The sequence below is a fragment of the Xenopus laevis genome, chromosome 9_10S (genome assembly GCF_017654675.1).
Source record: "Xenopus laevis strain J_2021 chromosome 9_10S, Xenopus_laevis_v10.1, whole genome shotgun sequence".
NCBI classification, from domain to species: Eukaryota; Metazoa; Chordata; class Amphibia; order Anura; family Pipidae; genus Xenopus; species Xenopus laevis.
In genome coordinates, this window is record NC_054388.1 from 103,008,458 (window position 1) to 103,030,483 (window position 22,026).

The 22,026-nt window shown below is 42.1% G+C and overlaps 1 protein-coding gene across 1 annotated transcript in view; it reads right to left on the reverse strand.

The window, feature by feature from the left end:
- Positions 1-22,026, reverse strand: part of slc9a3r2.S (SLC9A3 regulator 2 S homeolog) — an 86,064-nt gene that overhangs the window by 13,627 nt on the left and 50,411 nt on the right. Inside the window, 1 exon segment of the mRNA NM_001090246.1 lies at positions 2,406-2,585. Coding sequence (NP_001083715.1) covers positions 2,406-2,585 — 180 coding nt within the window.

The window sequence follows — 22,026 nt, forward strand, 5'->3', positions numbered from 1 at the left end:
AATTCTGCGTATAGTTACGCAGGCAATGCAGCAAGGTACCATCGTAGATATGGTTAAAAGGAAAGTAATCATTAATGGGCCACAAACTAGAGTCCTGCGCAGAACCAATTTCTAAGACCCGAACCCAAACCCGCAACCCAAACCGCGACCCGCATATTTACCCACTTTGAACCAATACACGACCTGGACCCGCAACTGCCTTATCCACGACCCGTAACCCGCAGAGCACCATCAAACCGGAAGTGATGTTGCTGTAAACTGGAAGTGACATCATCAAACGTGGGCGGTGGTCGAGAGGGACAGAAGCGCGCCGTGCGATGTAAGAGAGCTGTGCCGGAAGTCAGATGGGAGGGGGAGATGAGTGGAGAGAAAGCTACAGGGAGAGAGCTGCAGCAGGACAAGACCCGCAACCCGACCTGTGTCCCGCAGACCCCGCATCTATACCCGCACCTGAAAAGCCTTCCCTCTTTCCCTCTTTTTTTTGCGGGTAACCTGTGGGTATCCGGCCCACTGCAGGACTCTGCCACAATCTAAGACATTCAGTCTGAGACCCATTACTTACAATGCCCCATGTCATTAGGCCACACACACACCCCCCACCTTGAAGTTTTTTCTAAGAGAATCACGACTCAATCTTGCGAGATGCTACAATTTCCTATAACCGAACAGAAAACACCCCATGCAGTCACTGAAAGTTAAAGGGGAAGTTTACTTTTAAAAAACGTTTAGCATGTTATTAATGGACCTGACCCGGAAGCCGAAACACATATTCTGTGAGACTTCATTTTTATTGTTTATTATTTTTTAAGTCTCACCTGCCTATTTAGGCCCTCTCATTTCCATTACAATCTGCTGCTGGTTGCTAAGGTTATATTAACCCCTTGCAGCCCCACAGCAGGTAAAACTCCGAGCATGATTTTGAATAACAGAATAACAGAATTGTGGACCTATTGCAACTTATTTTCTTAATACCGCTATCTACATCATACTAAAAAGTCCATTCTTAGTGGAACTACCCTTTTAAAGTGTTTTAAATGAAATACAATATCATTTACTGTTGCCCTCAACTGGCAAAACTGCTGTGTTTGCTTCAGAAAAAAAATTACAGTTTATATAAACAAGCTGCTGTGTAGCCATCGGATAGCCATTCAAGCACAGGATACACAGTAGATAACAGATAAATACTACTATAGTTTATATAAACAAGCTGCTGTGTAGCCATGGGGGCAGCGCATTCAAGCCACAGGATACACAGATATACGAAGTACTACTATATGTTTATATAACAAGCTGCTGTGTAGCCACCGGGTAGCCATTAGGATACACATAGATAAACTACTATAGTTTATATAAACAAGCTGCTGTGTAGCCATGCAGCCATTCATGCACAGGATACACAGTAGATAACAGGATAAGTTACTACTCTAATGGAGTTTATATAAGAGCAAGGTCTGGCTGGTGTAGCGCACCCGGGTAGCCATTCAAGCACAGGATACACAGTAGATAACAGACAAGTAGTAGCTATAGTTTATATAAAACAAGCTTGCTGTGTAGGCCATGGGGGGGCACGCCCATGGTCAAGATACATTACAGGGATACAGCAGTAGATAACAGATAAGTACTACTATAGTTATATAAACAAGCGGTGCTGTGTAGCCATGGGGTAGCCATTCAAGCACAGGATTACACAGTAGATAACAGGATATGTTCTACTATAGTTTATATAAACAAGCTGCTGTGTAGCCATGGGGACAAGCCATTAAGCACAAGGATACACAGTAGATAACAGATAGTACTACTATAGTTTATATAAACAAGCTGCTGTGTAGCCATGGGGGGCAGCTCATTCAAGCACGAGGATACACAGTACGATAACCAGATAAGTACTACTATAGTTTTATAAACAAGCTGCTGTGTAGCCATGGGGTAGCCATTCAAGCACAGGATACACAGTAGATAACAGATAAGTACTACTATAGTTTATACAAACAAGCTGCTGTGTAGCCATGGGGGCAGCCATTCAAGCACAGGACACACAGTAGATAACAGATAAGTACTACTATAGTTTATATAAACAAGCTGCTGTGTAGCCATGGGGGCAGCCATTCAAGCACAGGATACACAGTAGATAACAGAAACATTCTAAAGAATCCCATTGTATACTACAGCGCGTATCTGTTATCTGCTGTGTATCCTGTGCCTTTTCTCCATTTTCAGCTTTGAATGGTTGCCCTCACGGCTACATAGCTGATTCTTTATATAAAATTCAGCTGTGTTTCTGAAGCAAACACACCAGTTTTACCAGTGCAGCACAATAGCACATTATATTTTCATTACTTTAGGGCACTTTAATTTTTTGGCATTGCTGTTCCTTTAAATTCTTCCTGTGCATAACATTGTCATACCTCTACCAGCCGATCCTGCGGTCTCAAACCAGCCTTGGCTGCCGGTGATCCTGGGTCCACAGACCTGATAAACTGGCCCGGCCGGGATTTTTCACTGTGCAGATTAAAGCCGTAACCACTGGAGCCTTTTTTCAGATAACACAAACGAGGGCACCTCTCCTTCACTTGCCCATTCATATCCTGCCGAGACAAAAATTTAAATACTGTCACTGTGGTGTTTATACAAATGGCCTGTAGATGTCACTGTGCTCAAGACTTATACTGTGCATTCTTTATATACAGCTTGTGGTGTTAGAGTTGCTTACTGTTGTGTAATGGCTGCATGAGCCTGTGAATAAAGCACTGTTATACTCTACTAATCCTCGGCTACCAAAACATAACAGTCTCCTGATCAGTATTTCCTATGTGTGGACATTAAGCAGTGAATTGATGCCACGTGAGGGGGAGCAAGGCTTGGCAAGTCACATGGGAAGCGCAAGATAAAGAACTCGTTTATTATACATGCCATCATTTGTACAACATAGTAGGTGCAACATTCAAAGTGGAGCTAGATGCAAAAACATTGTTTACAGCATTTTCCAAGGTGCCCATTTTAGCACCTGGCACTTTTATATGAGTCCTTCATTTCAAGGTGATACACCCCAAACTGCTCGAGAATTACATTTTATTTCAGAGAAAGAGGAACGCAATAAACTTAGGGTGTTCCCTTCCACTTAGAACAAAACTGCTACATTCCTGTTTATGGTTTCATTTCCAGCTCTGTCTGTATATTTACCGTAATTCCTTATGGTGACATTCTTCTTGGCGCTGACAGTGGCTTCTGCTGTTGGTGAGACTGCCAAGTGTATGTTCTTCCTGATTCTATATATAATATCCCATACAGGTACAACCCAAAATGCTTTCACTTTAAATAAGTCTGTGAGTGTCAAGTGGCGGAACGGAACAGATCTGTGCAACAGCAGATACTCGTTATTCGACCAATGCACCCTCGGGGCAAACAGTAAAGTATCATATGAGCGGCCATACTTGTTATGACTACTTCCTAATGTTCCATTCAATGTAGGAAAGGATCCTCCAAATATAAAATATGAAACATATTACGAGAAAATAAAAAGCTTTACAAGATACAATGCTCATGCTAGAGGCACAAATGAGCCATAAGCAGTGCAAATTTGTGGTTCTTAGGGGCCACCTATGGAGCACCTGCATTTCTAACACTGTGGGGCACTGAATGTGCTCTGCACTTTTCACAAGATTAAAAATTCAGTGCAAGTGCAAGGCAGTAGGTGCAAAGCTGGCTGCATGAGCTAGGGTCTTGTTTTAGGGGATACTCACATGCCACCAACTTTGTAAACAGCACTGCATACAGCGTGGCATTACTTTGACACCCAGATTGGGCAAAGGTGCCATGTAGAAACGTAAAAGCTAAAACACATTGGCGTTGGCATACAGAGGAAGCAATACATTTAGGCTCCTATATAAGCACTGAAGCAAGTAAACCATTTAACTTTTGCACCTTGATGATCCCAGCATGCTCTAGGCTCAATTTGATGCCCACACAACATATGACACACTTAGGCACCGGTAGCTTTGAGTGAATATTTGCTTTGCTCTCCTGGAGGAAATCACACCATTTATATGTTTTGACGTCAGTGAGGCCACAAGCTATTAACTCGTTCAGTTCATGGGCTCGGCAAGCCCTGGCCTTTTATATGGTGCTACGCTACGTCTCTCTGACTTTATAAAGGGCTCCCGTTCCAAAGCAGAGCTGGCTCTCTCCAAACCCACACACCTCTAAGGATTTCTTTGGCCCAGTTGTACTTGGCATGGGATACTACCCACCTCATATCTTAATATTCAATGGATTACATCTGGCTAAATGCTTTAGCTCTCAATGTATTCTGGGAGTTGTAGTCCAGCAACACACAGTGACAGTTGAACAATATTATTCTCCTTTAAGAACACATTAAGGAACAACAGCTGGCCCAGAATGCAGTTTCTAGCAGATTTCTGTAATGCACATTCCCCCTGGACTGAAGGGAGGAATTCCCCGAGTGCTGCACTCCCACTGATTGGCACATACAAGTAGGAAGGGTCAGGCACCTTGTATGCTCAGTGCTCCATAAATATAATTATTTCTGTATGGTGGATAATTCAAAAGGGATAGAGTTACTTTTTATACCTTGAAGCCAGGCAAAAACAATGTAAGGAAAGTAAAATATGCCATTGTGGAAATCAGTGTCAGGGATGTGCCCAGACATAGCAGTATGGGTATACTGGGTGGTCATCATGAGTGTTGATGGTGTGGTTGGGGAGGGGGATGCTACCGCCCCCTATGATGTATAAATCAATTTCATTTTCCATAAGCTGACATTACTAGTACAGGGGCATTTGCAGAGCACTATACAGCTGAAGAACACCAGTACCAGTGCAGTGTCTTTCCACTTTAAGTGAACGGGAGGTGGCAGTGGTGGTCTCAAGTTCTTCCCCACCAGCTGTAAAATAGCAAAAGTCTCCCCCAGCCATGTTCCACAACTTCTTTTTTTTATATTTAATTTATTTATTCAGTTTTTTTGTTAAAACCAAGAATAAAGTACATAGCAGAACAGTACAGCAATAAATGTTCTCTCATTGCATAATCATCTTTGACTCATTAAATACATTTATCTGTGCACATAAAAAAAAGGAAGAAAAAAAAAGAAATAGAAAGGGAAAAAAAAAAAAGAAAAAAAAAAGAATATATAATGTTCCACAACTTCAAAGGTTTAAACCAGAAGACCATACATAGTCTGATAAAATATACTGAATTGTACCAGGCAAATAAAGTTGCCACCTGTCCAATTTTGGGAAATCTGAACAAGATTCTGCAGTTATCAGCCAACCATAGTCCTGACATCTCAAGTCCATGGACGAAAGGTTACCACCATGCCCCTGAGTCTCACCTGATCCACTCCTTGCCAGAACTTTCCTACTCCAAAAGGTGGTAACCCTACCTCCAAACCAAGTAGGCAGCTTATTGGCCTGTGTATGGACATACCTCCCAACTAGGGTTGCCACCTTTTCTGGAAAAAAATACCGGCCTTCCTATATATTTATCTTTTTTCCCTATTAATAACATTGGGATCAACCATCATTTCTACCGGCCAGGCCGGTAAAATACCAGCCAGGTGGCAACCCTTCTCCCAACATTTTGGAAATAAAAGAAGGGTCAAAAAAGTTGGCACAAGTATCGCGCCAACATTTTTTTGACCATGCCCATTTTTGTAGCCACACCCCTTAATTACCATGTTAATTTTACAAAATTTGGCAGGATATGAATGTTTGAACATAATTCTGTTTTTTTATTGTTATTACAGTTCCCCCCTGCCCCATGGGAAGGTAACCAGATAGCAGCTCTCTAACACAAGATAACAGCTGCCTGGTAGATCTAAGAACAACACTCAATAGTAAAATCCAGGTCCCACTGAGACACATTCAGTTACATTGAGTAGGAGAAACAACAGCCTGCCAGAAAGCAGTTCCATCCTAAAGTGCTGGCTCTTTCTGAAAGCACATGACCAGACAAAATGACCTGAGATGCACCTACACACCAATATTACAACTGAAAAATACACTTTCTGGTTCAGGAATGAATTATTTGCAGTTTAAACAGTGTAATTTAGAAATTAAAACTACATCATAAAAATCATGACAGAATCCCTTTAATATTACCGTATTATTAGCAAGAGAAAGTGAATGGCTTCCATTACATGTGTGCTTGGGAATAAGTGGATGTTTTCTTTCCCTTTGAAGTCCCAATTAGGGAATGACAGCAGAAGCAGGCGGCACGGCAGTAAAGAAACAACTCTGTTTGGCTAAGCGTATAATTGCTAATTGTGCCTCATTCATAATCCCCTCGCATCAGTAACTTTACACATACATAAGCAAAAGATGGAGATCATTTTGAAAATTGCAACAATTAGCCTTACATGTTTGGATATGTTGTGCCTTTAAGATATGTTAACCATTCCCGTGCCGGCTTTGATAGTTCCCTGCATGCCGTGGCAAAGACCTATGAAAAGCACTGAAACCTTAAATCCACCATGCTAGTACTCTGGTACTTTTGTGTCAGTAGCATTAAGATCGTTGGCACATTAAGGGTTAAAGGAAAGTTAAACTAAAGAAGTATCTAGAAATGTTGTACATTATGTTTTGTGCTTCTCTACCAGCCCAAGGCAACCACATCCCTTTAGCAGCAAAGATCTGTGTCTCCAAAGATGCCCCAGTAGCTCCCCATCTTCTTTTCTGCTGATTCACTGCACATGCTCTGTGCTGCTGTCACTTACTGAGCTTAGGGACCCACTCACAATATACAGTACTCATAGAATAGAAATGTCACAATATAAGGCTGATTAGTAATTAATACAGATAATTACTACATGGCAGCACAGAAACCAGTGCAATTAGCATCAGAATTTAATAATCAGCAAACCTGTAGCATCAGCTTATATTACAGCCAGGGAAGCTCATTTTCTGCTGGATAATTAGTGACGAGCCCTAAGCTTAGCTTCTCAACAGCCAATCAGAGCCCACTGAGCATGTGAGTGTCACAGACACTTTCCAAGATGGTGACCCCTGTGACAAGTTTGAAATCCTGGATCATTGCTGCTACTGACAAGCTGAAACTTTAGGCTGGTGCAATAAGGTCAGTATATAAAATATGGCATTTTTAACCATATTCATTTTTAGGGTTTAGTTCTCCTTTAAGGCAATTCAATATATAGCTGCCAGATTTGAGACTACAACTCTCAGTACCCACTAAGTGCTGACAAGTGTCTAGGGGTGCCGGAAATTGTAGTTCACTAACAATCATCAGAACGTGGCCCGTCGCATTTTGCGCAACTGAAGCACCTGTGACTGATTGTGTTTCCAGCAGCAGCTCAATGGTTAATAATTACACTATGTGGCAGCAGATGCGATTATAACAGAATAATGCAGTCACACCATGGCATGTGACCTTGCCGTGTATCAGACCCCCCCTCCCCTATACACGCAGCATGCTCTGTGTGGATATTTCTTAAGCATATAATCTTTTCCTTTTCCATGTAACCTTGCAGGTCAATGCCTGGGATCCTCCAGCAAGAGCTGGTTAGTTAACCCATTCTGCATGCCGGTTAAATACATAGCGTCTAAAGCCAACTCACTGTATCTTCTGACCCTATATGCCTGCTGGACGCATGCCTGGCCTCTCACTGTAGGTTGTAAATCCCCTGGCACAATGACAAAAAACAATTATGGTCTGGCAGTGAATCAGATCCTACCAACCAATCAAAACAGCTTTATGGAACAACACAGAGGATTGCTGGGGCACTGAGAAATCATGGTGACCGTACGGTTCAGGCCTGGGGCCTATGATTAGTGATTATATTCTCTGGAAGTGAATATCACATTACTTGTCCTTTAAAATAGAACTAAACCCTAAAAATTAATATGGCTAAAACTGCCATGTATTATATACTGAATTTATTGCACCAGCCTAAAGTTCTCAGCTTGTCAATAGCAGCAATGATCCAGGACTTCAAACTTGTCACAGGGGGTCACCATCTTGGAAAGTGTCTGTGACACTCACATGCTCAGTGGGCTCTGATTGGCTGTTGAGAAGCTAAGCTTAGGGCTCGTCACTAATTATCCAGCAGAAAATGAGCTTCCCTGGCTGTAATATAAGCTGATGCTACAGGTTTGCTGATTATTAAATTCTGATGATAATTGCACTGGTTTCTATGCTGCCATGTAGTAATTATCTGTATTAATTACTAATCAGCCTTATATTGTGACATTTCTATTCTATGTGTACTGTATATTGTGAGTGGGTCCCTAAGCTCAGTAAGTGACAGCAGCACAGAGCATGTGCAGTGAATCAGCAGAAAAGAAGATGGGGAGCTACTGGGGCATCTTTGGAGACACAGATCTTTACTGCTAAAGGGCTGTGGTTGCCTTGGGCTTGTACAGAAGCACAAAACATAATGTACAACATTTCTAGCCTATTTCTTTAGTTTAACTTTCCTTGTCCTTTAAATAAAGGATACAAATAATAACAAATCAAAAGCCATAACTAATGAACACCAATTTCAGAATATCTTTAAACTGTATTGTTTTCTCATCCCAAAAGTGCATGGTATGGTTAACTTTCCCTTTAGCTTTTGTGCTGTGCGGTGCTCCGTGTCAACTGCACAAACACAAAGCTCTGAGTTTTATTTGTCCTAAATCCCGTCACTCTGAGCCGCCAGACCTGATCAGCTTACCTGACTATGGCACCTGCAAACCCTGTAGCTCTATGCTGGAAATAGAGTAGTACAGGTATTGGATCTGTTATCTGGAATACTGTTATCCGAATTACAGAAAGGCCATCGCTCATATCCTCCATTTTATCCAAATAATCCACATTTTTAAAAATGATTTCCTTTTTCTTTGAAATAATAAAACAGTAGCTTGTACTTGATCCAAACTAAGCTACAGTATAAGTGATTCATATTGAACGCAAAACCAGCCTTTTGTTCAATGCTTACATGATTATCTAGTAGACTTAAGGTCCCCATAGACGCAACGATTTCTCTTGCCGAACGACCCATTTTAGCGGAGTCCGACCAATCCTTCGAAATTATTGTGCGGCTAGTGGGATTCGAACGATCGATTTTTCGGCCGACATCTGTCAGAAAATTGATCGGCCAGGTTAAAAAATCTTTATCGGCCCCAGTGCAATCTATCTATATTTGCAGGGACAAGCAGGCAGCTACTTTGTTTTCCTGGCAATATCGCCTGAAATGGTCTTTTTAGTTGATGGACAATTCGTACGATCGTGGTCTCACGATGACGATCGGATCTTTTAAAAATCTTTACATCTATGGCCAGCTTTAAGGTATGAAGATCCAAATTATAGAAAGATCCGTTATCGAGAAAACCCCAGGTCCCGAGCATTCTGGATAGCAGGTCCCATACCTGTACCGTAATGATGGTTTGTATCTACAACTCCCAGCAGCCTCAGCCAGGAGCTGAAGCGGAGAAGATTTAGACATTTCTTGATATTGTTGTAAAAAGCCAGACCTATGGCCCTGTAACTGCTGCCAACTTGTCCTCCTATACCCGCTCTCTCCCTTTATTCCTATGGCCAACAGCTGCATAGTCACAATGCCCTTTTAAGTTTAAAAACACTGAGCTCTTCAATAACTGTAAAGACTGAATGACAAGCATCACAGCTTCTCCCAGTCACATGCAGCAATACAAGCCAACCATGAAATATTATTTAAGGGAAAAATAGGCTTGACGTCGGTTCAACGCCGCTTGAAGGAATAGTTCCCCTTTAACTTTATACCACGTCATGCAGACGCTTTCTGCTCAGCCTGTCAATGTTGCCACGTTCTCTTTTAAATTAAACCCAAACTGTGTTTTTAGCCCTGGGGCCCCTTTTATAGGGTAAGAAAAAAAAGTGCATTAGTAAACGGGCCCCTCTGACGTGAGAATAGGTACCTGAGCGTGACTGATGAGCTGTGAGCTTGCCAGAATAAACACTTGTAAATCATTCTACAAGAGGCCACAATCAGCTGGCCAGACAGAAAAAAGGGGTCTGTCTAAAGAGACCACGGCGGCTGTCAAGTGCCCTCTTAGCACTGTGCCATCCTCTCCACAAACACAAAGCAGCTGGGCTCTTCAGTCTGCCCACTTACGCCAGCTGAAAATTAGCTTTCAACCTAACCTGCCTCTACCCACCCAGCGACCCCCCCATTACATCTCCAGAGATCTCAGATCACCCACGAGCGCTTATATCATTAGATCTGTCTCCTCAGGTTTCTGCTTCATACAAATCATCTCTGCGTAATGTTCACTTGCGCCAAGAGGCGTTTGACGTCATAAGATTCCAACCACAGATACAGCTGTTTGTCAAAGGCCTTTAACTACAATTTAAAGAAGGAACAAAGAGTTAGCAACCTAAACTCACAGCCCTTTAGCAGTAAAGATCTGTGTCTCCAAAGATGCCCCAGTAGCTCCCCATCTTCTTTTCTGCTGATTCACTGCACATGCTCTGTGCTGCTGTCACTTACTAAGCTTAGGGACCCACTCACAATATACACTTGAGTCAAGGGAAAACTAAGAATTCTTCACTCCTATCACTGTGCTCTATATACTTTTTGGTGAACATTTATAGAAAACATCCAATACAAAGCATTTTCCTAGGTGTTTTTTTGGGGGGGGGGAATAAATCATCCAGTATACCTATGCATGTTATAGGCTTTGATTTGTGTATGTGGGATGTAGCTAAGCATGTAAGCTAAGCACACAAGGCAGAATCGCCTGCACTGGAAACCATCAGTCATTGTAATGAGTCACACAGAGGAGCACCTGTCTGGGCAGTGTACTGTATAAACTGTATATATATATGGGACAGGATCACTTAAAGGAGAAGGAAAGCTACCAAGACATTTTATTGTCAATAGATTAGCTGCAATAGTGCAAGTTAGAATGCTATATTTATTCTGTAGAATGTTTTACCGCAGTAAAAAGCTCTAGAAGCTCTCTGTTTGTTTAGGATAGCAGCTGCCATATTAGCTTGCTGTGACATCACTTCCTGCCTGAGTCTCTCCCTGCTCACTTAGCTCTGGGCTCAGATTACAGCAGAGAAGCGGGGGGAAGAGGAGCAAACTGAGCATGCTCAAGCCCTAGCCCTGGAGGTTTAAGATGAAAACAGGAAGTCTGATACAGAAGCCCATGAGTACACAATAGAAGGAAAGAAATGCTGTGTTTCTTTTGACAGAGGACTCAGAGCAGCATTACTTTGAGGGTTTACTGGTGTATTTATATAGACCTTTCTGATAAAGCTTACATAGTTTTAACCTTTCCTTCTCCTTTAACCAGTGCAACAGAATGATGTCAAGACTTCTAACTGGGAGAGGCGCCCAAGAGGCAGTACAATAAGCATGCAGTATATATATATATACACACCACACTGTTCAAATACAGACTGATGAGTTTCAGCTGAAAAAAAAAATATTTGCTTTCATAAAACCAGTATCAAATGGAAACCACAACTCAACAAAATATTCAGGATTTTCGATCTCATCACAGCACATTGTGCCCGATGCAAAACTCTTTGTGATCGCCCTTGGTTGAGCCATTAATGGACTAAAAATCTGCCAATACCTCCATACACATGTAAGTGAAAGGGTTTGAAGCTTCCTCAAGCTATAATTATCTGCTTGCATGGGAAATCCACTGGAAGGATATTAAGATATTAATGATCATTCTAGAATGTTGCCCAATATTTTTTTTAGAGAAGGAAAATTGAATGTCACATGACTATTAGGAAATTCACTTCCCCGTTAAAGCATAAAAGTAGTGGCTTTTGAAAGTCACATAATTCCCGTTTGATAAAGTGGAACTACTGCTATTATCAAATCTCCACCAAACAGTCACAGGTGCTTCTGAATTCTTTTGCACAGATTAGGTTCTGTTTTTGAGATATAAATGGATTCTTAGTGGGACATTCACAAAGATTCGTTGTGGCGCCAGCGTCCGCTTCGCCGCACTTCGCCAGGCGTATTTTCGCAAGTGCTTGCAAATTCACTAAAATCCGGTTGCGAAGTTGCGCTAGCGTTAATTCGCCAAGCAAAGCGAAGTTACACTAGCGATGCTTAATTTGAATACGGCGGCAAATTGAAGATACAATGTAGGTATACAGTATGTAGCATCACTACACAAGCCTGGGAAACCTTCAAAACATCAAATAAAATTTTATTTTCCCTACACATGTGCCCACTGTATAGTTAAGTTGCCATGAGTTAGGAAATGTAGGGGGGAAGGAGGGGAGCCCCCAAAAAAATGTCGATCTTTTTCAGCCTATCACCCATAAAAAATGAAAAAACGCCAGCGTTTTTTGGGACTTAGAAAAATTTTTAACTTTTTTTGAAGCAATCCCTATCTACTCTATTGCACTTCGCCTGGTCTGAGGTGGCGAAGGAAGTCTAGCGTAAAAGGTAGCGTTCAGAATAATTTGTGCGTCAGTGAATTTGCGTAGTTACGTCCGTTGCACAAATTCGCCAGGCGTAAGGGTGCGAAGTAACACTAGCGAATTTACGCTAGCGTCCGTTAGTGAATCGGCGAATTAACGAAAATGCGCTACGCTGTCGCATTCACGCTAGCGTTAGGCGCTTCGTCGTTTAGTGAATTTGCCCCTTAGTGTGAGGTCTCAACCTAACATATTTTCTTGCTGCAAAAGAACTCAGCCATGCTTTTTGCTGGTAATGCATGACAGACTAATGACTTATCCAAGAATCAACCAGTCAGAGCAGGTGAAATCTGACTCACAGGCACAGAGAGTGCTGGTAGCAGCCAGGAAAAATAGTTAGGTTGAGGAATTTGCAAATAAAAAGTTGAATATAAAAACAACAGTTTATAATGTATAATGAAAAAAACTACTAGGGAAAACTATTTCAGTTATCTCCTACAGTTTAGTGGATGTTTTAAAACAAAAACATTTCCCCTTTAATTCTGCTCCTCAATGCTTTCAGGCAGACACAAAAAACAAACAAAAACTAAAGACAGTTTCAGCGATAGTACAAAATTTACTTTTCCTGTGTGGTCTGTTAAATTCTAACAATACAGCCCTGAAGAGGCCCATGTAGCTCTGGGAAAAAACACTGCTTGTCCAGATATAGCAAGCATAGTCAATTTGACTCTGTGAAACCGTGCTCACCACAAGGCAATTATGGGAACTAGTACTTCCTACAAGTCCCAATTCAATAGTATCAAAATAGTACCAAATTGTGAAGTGTAGAGCCTACCAACAGGAGTGTTTGGGTGTAAATGGTTGTAAACAGGGCCTTTTCATTTTTTCACCCAAGTTTCAGAAATATCGTGTTCTCTCACAGTTATATTTTAAAAGTTAATACAGGAATTACAGGTTACAGGTTATCCATAGGGTGGCCACCCTGCCGGTATTCTACCAGCCTAGCCGGTAAAAAACCTGCCAAGGCAGGGGCCGGTATTACAAATTTACCAGCAATGTAGTTGCCGGTAATTTGTAATACCCTTGAAAAAAAGACTTTGGCTCGCCCCCAATTCGATCAGAACTTTTTTTTTTTCAGTCTTCTGGACATTGCACAATGTTGCTCCGTCCCTTTTGCGTCACGGTATGTGGCTCCGCCCTCTTTTGCATCACAGACCGCCCCCTTTTGTGCCCGCCCACCCACCGGCCGGTAATCTTTTCCAGAAAAGGTGGCAACCCTAGTTATCCAGAATGTTCAGGATCTGGGGGTTTCTGGATAACGGATCTTTCCATCATTTGGATCTTCATACCTTAAGTCTACTAGATAATCATGTTAATTGAACAAAAGCCTGGTTTTGCCTCCAATAAGGATTAATTATATCGTAGTTTGGATCAAGTACAAGCTACTGTTTTATTATTACAGAGAAAAAGGAAATCATTTTTAAAAATCGAGATTATTTGGATAAAATTGAGTCTATGGGAGATTCTAATTCGGAGCTTTCTGGATAATGGATCCCATACCCGTACCAAGGGTGCTGGTGATCACTGACAAGCAAGATGGAAGGACTAGATGGTACCATATAAAGCACAAAGCAGACTATTCTAAATCTCTGTTGGCACCACTCGCTCACACACCTACTGAACTCTCTGAACTCTTTCCTGAATAATGTCCATTCTTCTCACTAAGAAATATTGAGAAACGTGCGTCCCACCCAATTTCCTCAATGCTTTAACCTCTGCTTGATCCTTCCTTTTAATAATCCCCCCTGTCCCAGAGAAGGTTATTCTACGGCTAATCCTACACAAGGCACCCGTAAAACAATGATGGCTTTTACAAGTTGGCTTATCGCAGTGGCATTTTATTTGCGCCCATTGCTGGGTGACAGATTATTCGCTGTTGGAGGAACACAATTCATCTTTTCTGTCCTTTTAAATCACCTGCTCTCACCATGACCTTGTCAGCTTGCAATTCATTTCCAGTCACATTCCTCCGCTTTATTAGCTTCTTGCATTCTGCCTGTACCATGTTAAACGAATTGTTCAGGGTAAAAATAAAAACTAGTCGCTGGCTAACTCAGAGTTAGAGAGCTGCAAAGCAGGAAGTAGAGTTCTGGCTATTATGTTAGACCTGAATCGGAAAACGATATAATGCTAGAAATGCTATATTTTATACAATGAACATACAGCCAGGGTAGGACTGGCCCGGCGGGACACCGGGAAAAAACCCAGTGGGCCCCTGGCCGTTATGGGCCCCTCCAGCCTAGACCTACTATTAACGCTGCTTCCTAAACTTCCTTCTGGCCATCAGTTGCCGCCGTGCATGGTCGGACTGGGCCCTGTGGGCCCCAGCCGGCCCAGACACAGTCCTTGTTTCGCTGGGCCCATTAAAAAACAAACAAATTGTGGGCTAGCGGCGCAACACGCATACATGCCGGCATCTGACATGTGGCAAACTGGCAGCTTGCACATGTAACTTTTGGGGGGGATTAGTCAATGGTGGGCAGGCAGCATAGGACAAAGGAGCATAAAGACAGGGACACACAGTTTCTTCAAGGAAAACACGGGTTTATTTTCCCACTTTTAAACTGACAGCTAATTTTGCACCGGTGTATTCTCACAGGCGGCAATGCTGTTTTGATTTTATATTTTAAGCACCTGAAACAATTCTGTGTGCCATTAGGGCACTGGCACATGAAGTGAGTCAGAGCAGGTTGCTGGGCAGGCAGCAAAATGCCCTGAATTTCCCCTCCATCCATGTCAATAGTAATCTCCTGACCCGTGTGAAACATTCCTGCTATTATATTATAAGACATAAGAAAACTGCCATACTGATTCTTTAAATTGGAACATATATATTCACAGCAAACTAGGCAACATAGTAACATAGTAAGTTAGGTTGAAAAAAGACACACATCAACCTTTTAAAAAAATATTTGACCTGCCTAACTGCCAGTTGATCCAGAGGAAGGCAAAAAAAACCATCTTAAGCCTCTCCAATTTGCCTCAGAGGGGAAAAAATTCCTTCCTGACTCCAAAATGGCAATGGGCCCAGTCCCTGGATGAACTTGTACTATGAGCTATCTCCCATATCCCTGTATTCCCTCACTTGCTAAACACCATCCAACCCCTTCTTAAATCTATCTAATGTATCAGCTTGTACCACTGATTCAGGGAGAGAATTCCACATCTTCACAGCTCTCACTGTAACAAACCCCTTCCCAATATTTAGCCGGAACCTCTTTTCTTCTAATCGGAATGGGTGACCTTGCGTCAGCTGGAAAGACCTACTGGTAAATAAAGCATTAGATAGATTATTATATGATCCCCTTATATATTTATACATAGTTATCATATCGAGAACCACATTGGCTAGTTGATCTGGTCCTCGTTCCGACGTTGCCTATTCCGGCCATTGTAATCGGATTGTTTGGCCCTAGGGCTGAATGACTGAATTAGCCCTATATCGTCTGCCTTTGGTGAGCATATTGGGGGAAAGATTTGCTCATTTGGTGACCTTGCCAAACAAGCTGCTCTTATAGTGTATGGCAACTTTAACATGAATAATGTATATAATTAGAATATTTGCTTATTGATACCATAACTGATTCTTCGTACGGGCAGAAATATATATATATATATATATATATATATATATATATATATATATATATATATATATATATATATATATATATATATATATATATATAGAGCGATAGTGGGACGCACATCCATTCAAATGGACAATGTCTGGGTGCCAGTCGTAAAGTAAATAAATATATCCCAGCAGATGACGGCACACCAAAAAATGTAGCAAAATGCAAAAGGAGTTAAGTTAAATCAGGTTTATTATGATCCAACGTTTCAGCTCCATCTTGGAGCTTTCGTCAGGGAAGAAAAAACAACAGTGCATGCAGAGGGGGTTTAAATAGGCACTATTTGGCGCCAAAATGAGGTTACTAGGAGCCCCTAGCAACCAAACAAAGCTAAAGGGAAAGGTGATCCCAGGTATTTAAAACCAAAACCGTAATACCGCTAGTGTAAGGGAGGGTTTTATAATGCCGTGTGAGAGATATTCGCCGTATAGGGCTGTGTTGCTTACATGCTGTGTCGGTCTCCGCCGTATTCTTATTCACCGCAGTCAGCGCGACCCATAGCACGTTCAGACAGAGGTGGACCGGAAGTCGAGCGGCTGCGAGCATAAACCCCAGGCGCGTTGCCTAGCAACCGTGTACGCACTCCGTGCCTAGCAACCCGTGTACGCACTACATGTCCAAGCGCACCTCGGTATTATCCGAGTAGTGTGCTTGTTGACAGGGTATTAACTGGCTGTAAGAAGGGGACAATCCCTGCTATTGAAAGCCAGGAGTGTATCCAACTTCGCGCAGCATTTTCCCAAAAGCATAAGGATACGGGTGCATGTAAATTCCTAAATATGGGGAAGCTCTAGGTCGTCCCTAAGTAGGGAGTCCACATGTCAAAATCGGGTACTCAGCGGTATAGAATGGTGGCTTTGAGGCTAAATTAGGCAGGTACCTCACCAGAATGGTAGAGGTCAATGAAACAGCAGTCTAGACCTAAAACCTTGTCCGCATCAATATCTCATGAGGGGATACACCAGCTATCCTACCTCTTGGCATTATGCATCCATGTTATCCAAGGAAGGGGGAACAAAACATATAAAGCGGTATACGGGAATAATGTACTGTTGGGCTGTAATCGGAGGAACAAGAGCAACTATGTATCAAAGAAGAAATACAGTATCTAATCTATTAAGGTCAAATGTTTGTTAAATTGTATCCACAGAGCAAGCAAAGCGAAGAAAAAGAGTCATTTTATACATTATTACAGTCACATAAAGCATCCAAGAGGAAGTGACTCGTTGAGACCACGAGGGGTCACCGAGTCAAGTCTGTAGATCCATCTAGATTCTCTTCTGAGAAGTGCTTGGTCTCGATTGCCACCCCTATCCAAAGGGGGTTGGTGATCAATGGCCATACAACGGAAGGTTGGCAGGGTGTGTCCTTTTTGTAAAAAGTGTTTGGCCACTGGTTGAAGGGCCTTGCCCTCACGTAGTGCCTTACTGATTGCCGATCTGTGATTAGCGATTCTTTCTCTGAGTGTGGTACTGGTCTTTCCAACGTAGTAGAGACCACAAGGGCACGTGATAATATAAACTACGAATGATGATGTGCATCCCAGTCTGTGCAAGATTTTAAATCTTTTTCCCGTGTGGGGATGCGGGAAATCCCCGGACCAGTCAGAAGGCACCTACAGGTGACACAATCAGGACATTTATAACAACCATTTTTACTTTTTATCGTTAGCCAATTTTTTTCTGCGGGTTTGACACTGGAGAAATCTGTGCGCATCAAAAGATCCCTTAGACTACGATCCCTTTTGTAGCCCATCATTGGTCTGGGTGCTTGATACAGGGACAGAGACTCATCCATATTTAGCATCGGCCAATGTTTCTTTATGCTTGTAGATAGTTTTGGAGAGGCGCATGAGAAAGTTGTTGTAAAGATTAGTGGAGTGGCAGGGGTATCTTTTTGTGGTTTGTCTGCCAGAAGCGTAAACTGTGAGTGCTGTAGTGCTCGCTCAGCTTGTGTATTAAGAAGATCCATCGGGTAACCACGTTCGAGGAAGCGATCATGCATCTCTTTTATCTGTTCCAAAGCATTTTCTTTCGAGCTGTTATTTCTTATAACTCGGAGGAATTGGGAATAGGGTATGCCTCTGATGGTAGCAGGAGGATGGTTACTTGTGGCATGCAGCACAGAATTTCTGTCCGTAGGTTTCCTATACAGTCTGGTACCTAACTTAGAGCCAGAAATAAAAATGTTAATATCCAAAAAATCAATACTGCTTGCATCATATTTTAAGGTAAGTTTGATCGGGGTCTCGAGCTCATTGAGTTGTTGATGAAAAGTTAGTAGTGCATCTCTAGATGAAGTCCAAATCAAGAAGAGATCGTCAATATAACGAAAGTAGGTAAGTATTTCCTCTCCCAGTTTCGGCATAATGTATGCTGTCTCAAAATCGTACATAAAAAGATTGGCATATGATGGTGCGAGCGCACTTCCCATGGCTGTTCCCGAGGTTTGCAGGTAAAAAGATTTTTCGAATCTGAAAAAATTTCTAGTCAGAGTGAGTTCAAGTAATTGAAGTAGAAATTCACTGGGTACTGTACCTGTTTGTGCAGCTGATAGAGCTTTTCTGCAAGCTGATATTCCTAGTTGGTGGGGGATCACCGTGTATAGGCTAGTGACATCCAAAGTTACCAGGAGACTTGATGGGGGAATACTAGTCAAATCTTGAAGACGCTTCATCACATGGCTGGAGTCCCGTGTATATGATGGCATCTGTTGTACTAGAGGTTGTAGAAAGTGGTCGATGAAAGACGAGACTGACTGGTATAGGGACCCTACTGACGATATAATCGGTCTGCCTGGTGGTGATGATAGGGACTTATGGACCTTGGGTAGAGTGTATATAATCGGAGTTCGAGGGTAATCGGTTATGAGGAAATCGTACGTGGTTTGGTCGAGCCACCCCGCATTTTTAGCTATAATAAGTTCCTCGTCCAATTCTCGTTTAAATTTAGTCGTCGGGTCGCCCGGAAGGAGTCTATAGGTATTCGTGTCTGCAAGTTGCCCCAATAGTTCCTTTCTATAGTAATTGAAGTCGAGCAACACTATGGCCCCACCTTTGTCTGCTGGTCTTATAACTAAATCATCGTCAGATTTAAGTGTCTTGATTGCTTGTCGTTCTGGTGGGGAGAGGTTGTTGGATATTTTGTTGTCACTATGTTTATCCTTCATATCTCTGCTAACTATTTTTCCAAATGTTTTAATGGCAGCCGGGGTATTAGTAGGTTCAAATGTGCTTTTCTTTTTAAACGTAGGCCTAATGAGTTCGGGGGTATCCTTAAAATGTTCTTTCAACTTTAGTTTCCTCTGGAATCTATGGATGTCAATTAGTATGTCCAGGTCGTTGGGGGTGTTGCATGGTACAAATGAAAGGCCTTTGGACAGTAAGGACACTTCCCCAGGAGTTAGAATATGTTTACTTAAATTAAATATTATGTTCTCCTGTTCCTTGGAGGTTTTCCTTTTATGACTGCGGCCCCCTCGTCTCGTATGGCCCCGTCTCCTCTTGTTTTGTCCTTGTCTATCGTGGAACGAGTCTTTACCCCTAAAAAAGGTTTGGATGTATTCGTCTCCGGAGTTGTGTCAGAATCTGTGGACTGGTCGGAGCTATCTACTGTTAATAATGTTCTAGGGAGTCGCTTCCGTCTAAAAGTAGCTCTATAGTTTTCAGACTTCAATCCCATTAGCCACCCATACACCCGTTTATTTTTATAATCATCTGAGACTTTCTTTAGCTTATTTTGCTTAAAGTTTGTTAGGTCAGACCTATGTTTGTCTATGGCCCCTTTAAGTTTGCTCAGCCAATCCGTGGTAGCAGGGATTGTCCCCTTCTTACAGCCAGTTAATACCCTGTCAACAAGCACACTACTCGGCTAATACCGAGGTGCGCTTGGACATGTAGTGCGTACACGGGTTGCTAGGCACGGAGTGCGTACACGGTTGCTAGGCAACGCGCCTGGGGTTTATGCTCGCAGCCGCTTGACTTCCGGTCCACCTCTGTCTGAACGTGCTATGGGTCGCGCTGACTGCGGTGAATAAGAATACGGCGGAGACCGACACAGCATGTAAGCAACACAGCCCTATACGGCGAATATCTCTCACACGGCATTATAAAACCCTCCCTTACACTAGCGGTATTACGGTTTTGGTTTTAAATACCTGGGATCACCTTTCCCTTTAGCTTTGTTTGGTTGCTAGGGGCTCCTAGTAACCTAATTTTGGCGCCAAATAGTGCCTATTTAAACCCCCTCTGCATGCACTGTTGTTTTTTCTTCCCTGACGAAAGCTCCAAGATGGAGCTGAAACGTTGGATCATAATAAACCTGATTTAACTTAACTCCTTTTGCATTTTGCTACATTTTTTGGTGTGCCGTCATCTGCTGGGATATATATATATATATATATATATATATATATATATATATATATATATATATATATATATATATATATATATACTGTATAAGGACACACACATATATATATATATATATATATATATATATATATATATATATATATATATATATATATATATATATATATATATATATATATATATATATACTGTATAAAGACACCCAGGATCTGTCCAATAAATGTGAATAGGGATTCTCAGCTCAGCAGACCAGCCAGCCAAACAGCAGCCAGAGTACAAGCAGTAGAAATGATGCCGGATCTCAGTTAAGTGTCACATAATACAGAGTACTGGGTAACTTAGAAACCAGCAATCATTGTGACAAATACATCTCCCTCTTATCTCTGAAGTGCCTGATGAAATTGAGAAGCCAAGGCCACTGCTTCCACACGGCTGCCCTGCTCCTGGAAGAGTTAAACAAATACCCGTGACTTGTACACTATTCCAAGCACAGTAGCGCAGCAACCAGTCCATACAGAAGGGTTCTAGAACACGGATATTTCATATGTATCAGGTATTGTGAAATGACAGATCACCTATGATCTACTACAGTTTATTGACAGTTTAGCTGCTTGCCGTGCCACTAACCTGTTCCCATGTACAAAATGGCGCCACTAGTTATGGTTAGTGTGGAAAAAGACTTCTCTAATACAAATGATTCGATCACTGCGTTTAGCTGGGTACAAATAGGATTTATCCCTCCCTATGGGGGAGGAATCTGCATGAACTACACAAAAAAGTATAGCGTGGTCCATAGGGAGCCTACTTATAGGGGCAGATTCACTAAAGGGCGAAGTGGCTACCGCTAGCGACTTTTCACCAGCGTTGCCACACGCAGGAACATCGCCAATTCACTAACAATTCGCTAGCGACGGTTCATTCGCACTCTATCGCCAGTTGACTTTTCACTCTGCTGAACGATCGTTACTCTGCAAATTCACTAAAGTGCGGATTTTACTGAACGTTACCTCTTTCACCAGAGTTGACTTCGCCACCTCAGACCAGGCAAAGTGCTAAAAAGCAGCTCCATCTTCCTCAATCTTCTGTCACTTACATCATATCCTGTGTGCCGAAAATGCATCAAAGTTCAAAAAAACGCCGGCGACTTCCATTTATTAAGCGGGATTGGCTGCAAAAGTCCTAAAAACTTTTTTTTGGGTAACCGGTTTTCTCCAGACATTTTCTAACATATGGAACATTCATTTTACAGTGGGCTCATGTATAGGACATTATATAAATTCTCTTTGTAATAACAAGTGGTAACTTCAAGCATTTGCAACAACATTTATAATAAAGACGTCCATACAACTTTAAATTATCCGCCATATGCAAATTGACTAGCAGGATCACTAGCGAATTTTCGCTAGGCACAAACGAACGCTAGCGCATCTTCGCTGTGAATCACTCACACTGCCGAAGTAACGCTAGCGAAAAGTCGTCAGCATTCGATGCCCAGGGCGCAACTTCGCATATTAGTGAATTGACGTAGTGGTAGTGAATTTGCGCCTGGCGAAGTTGTGCAATGTGTACGAAACG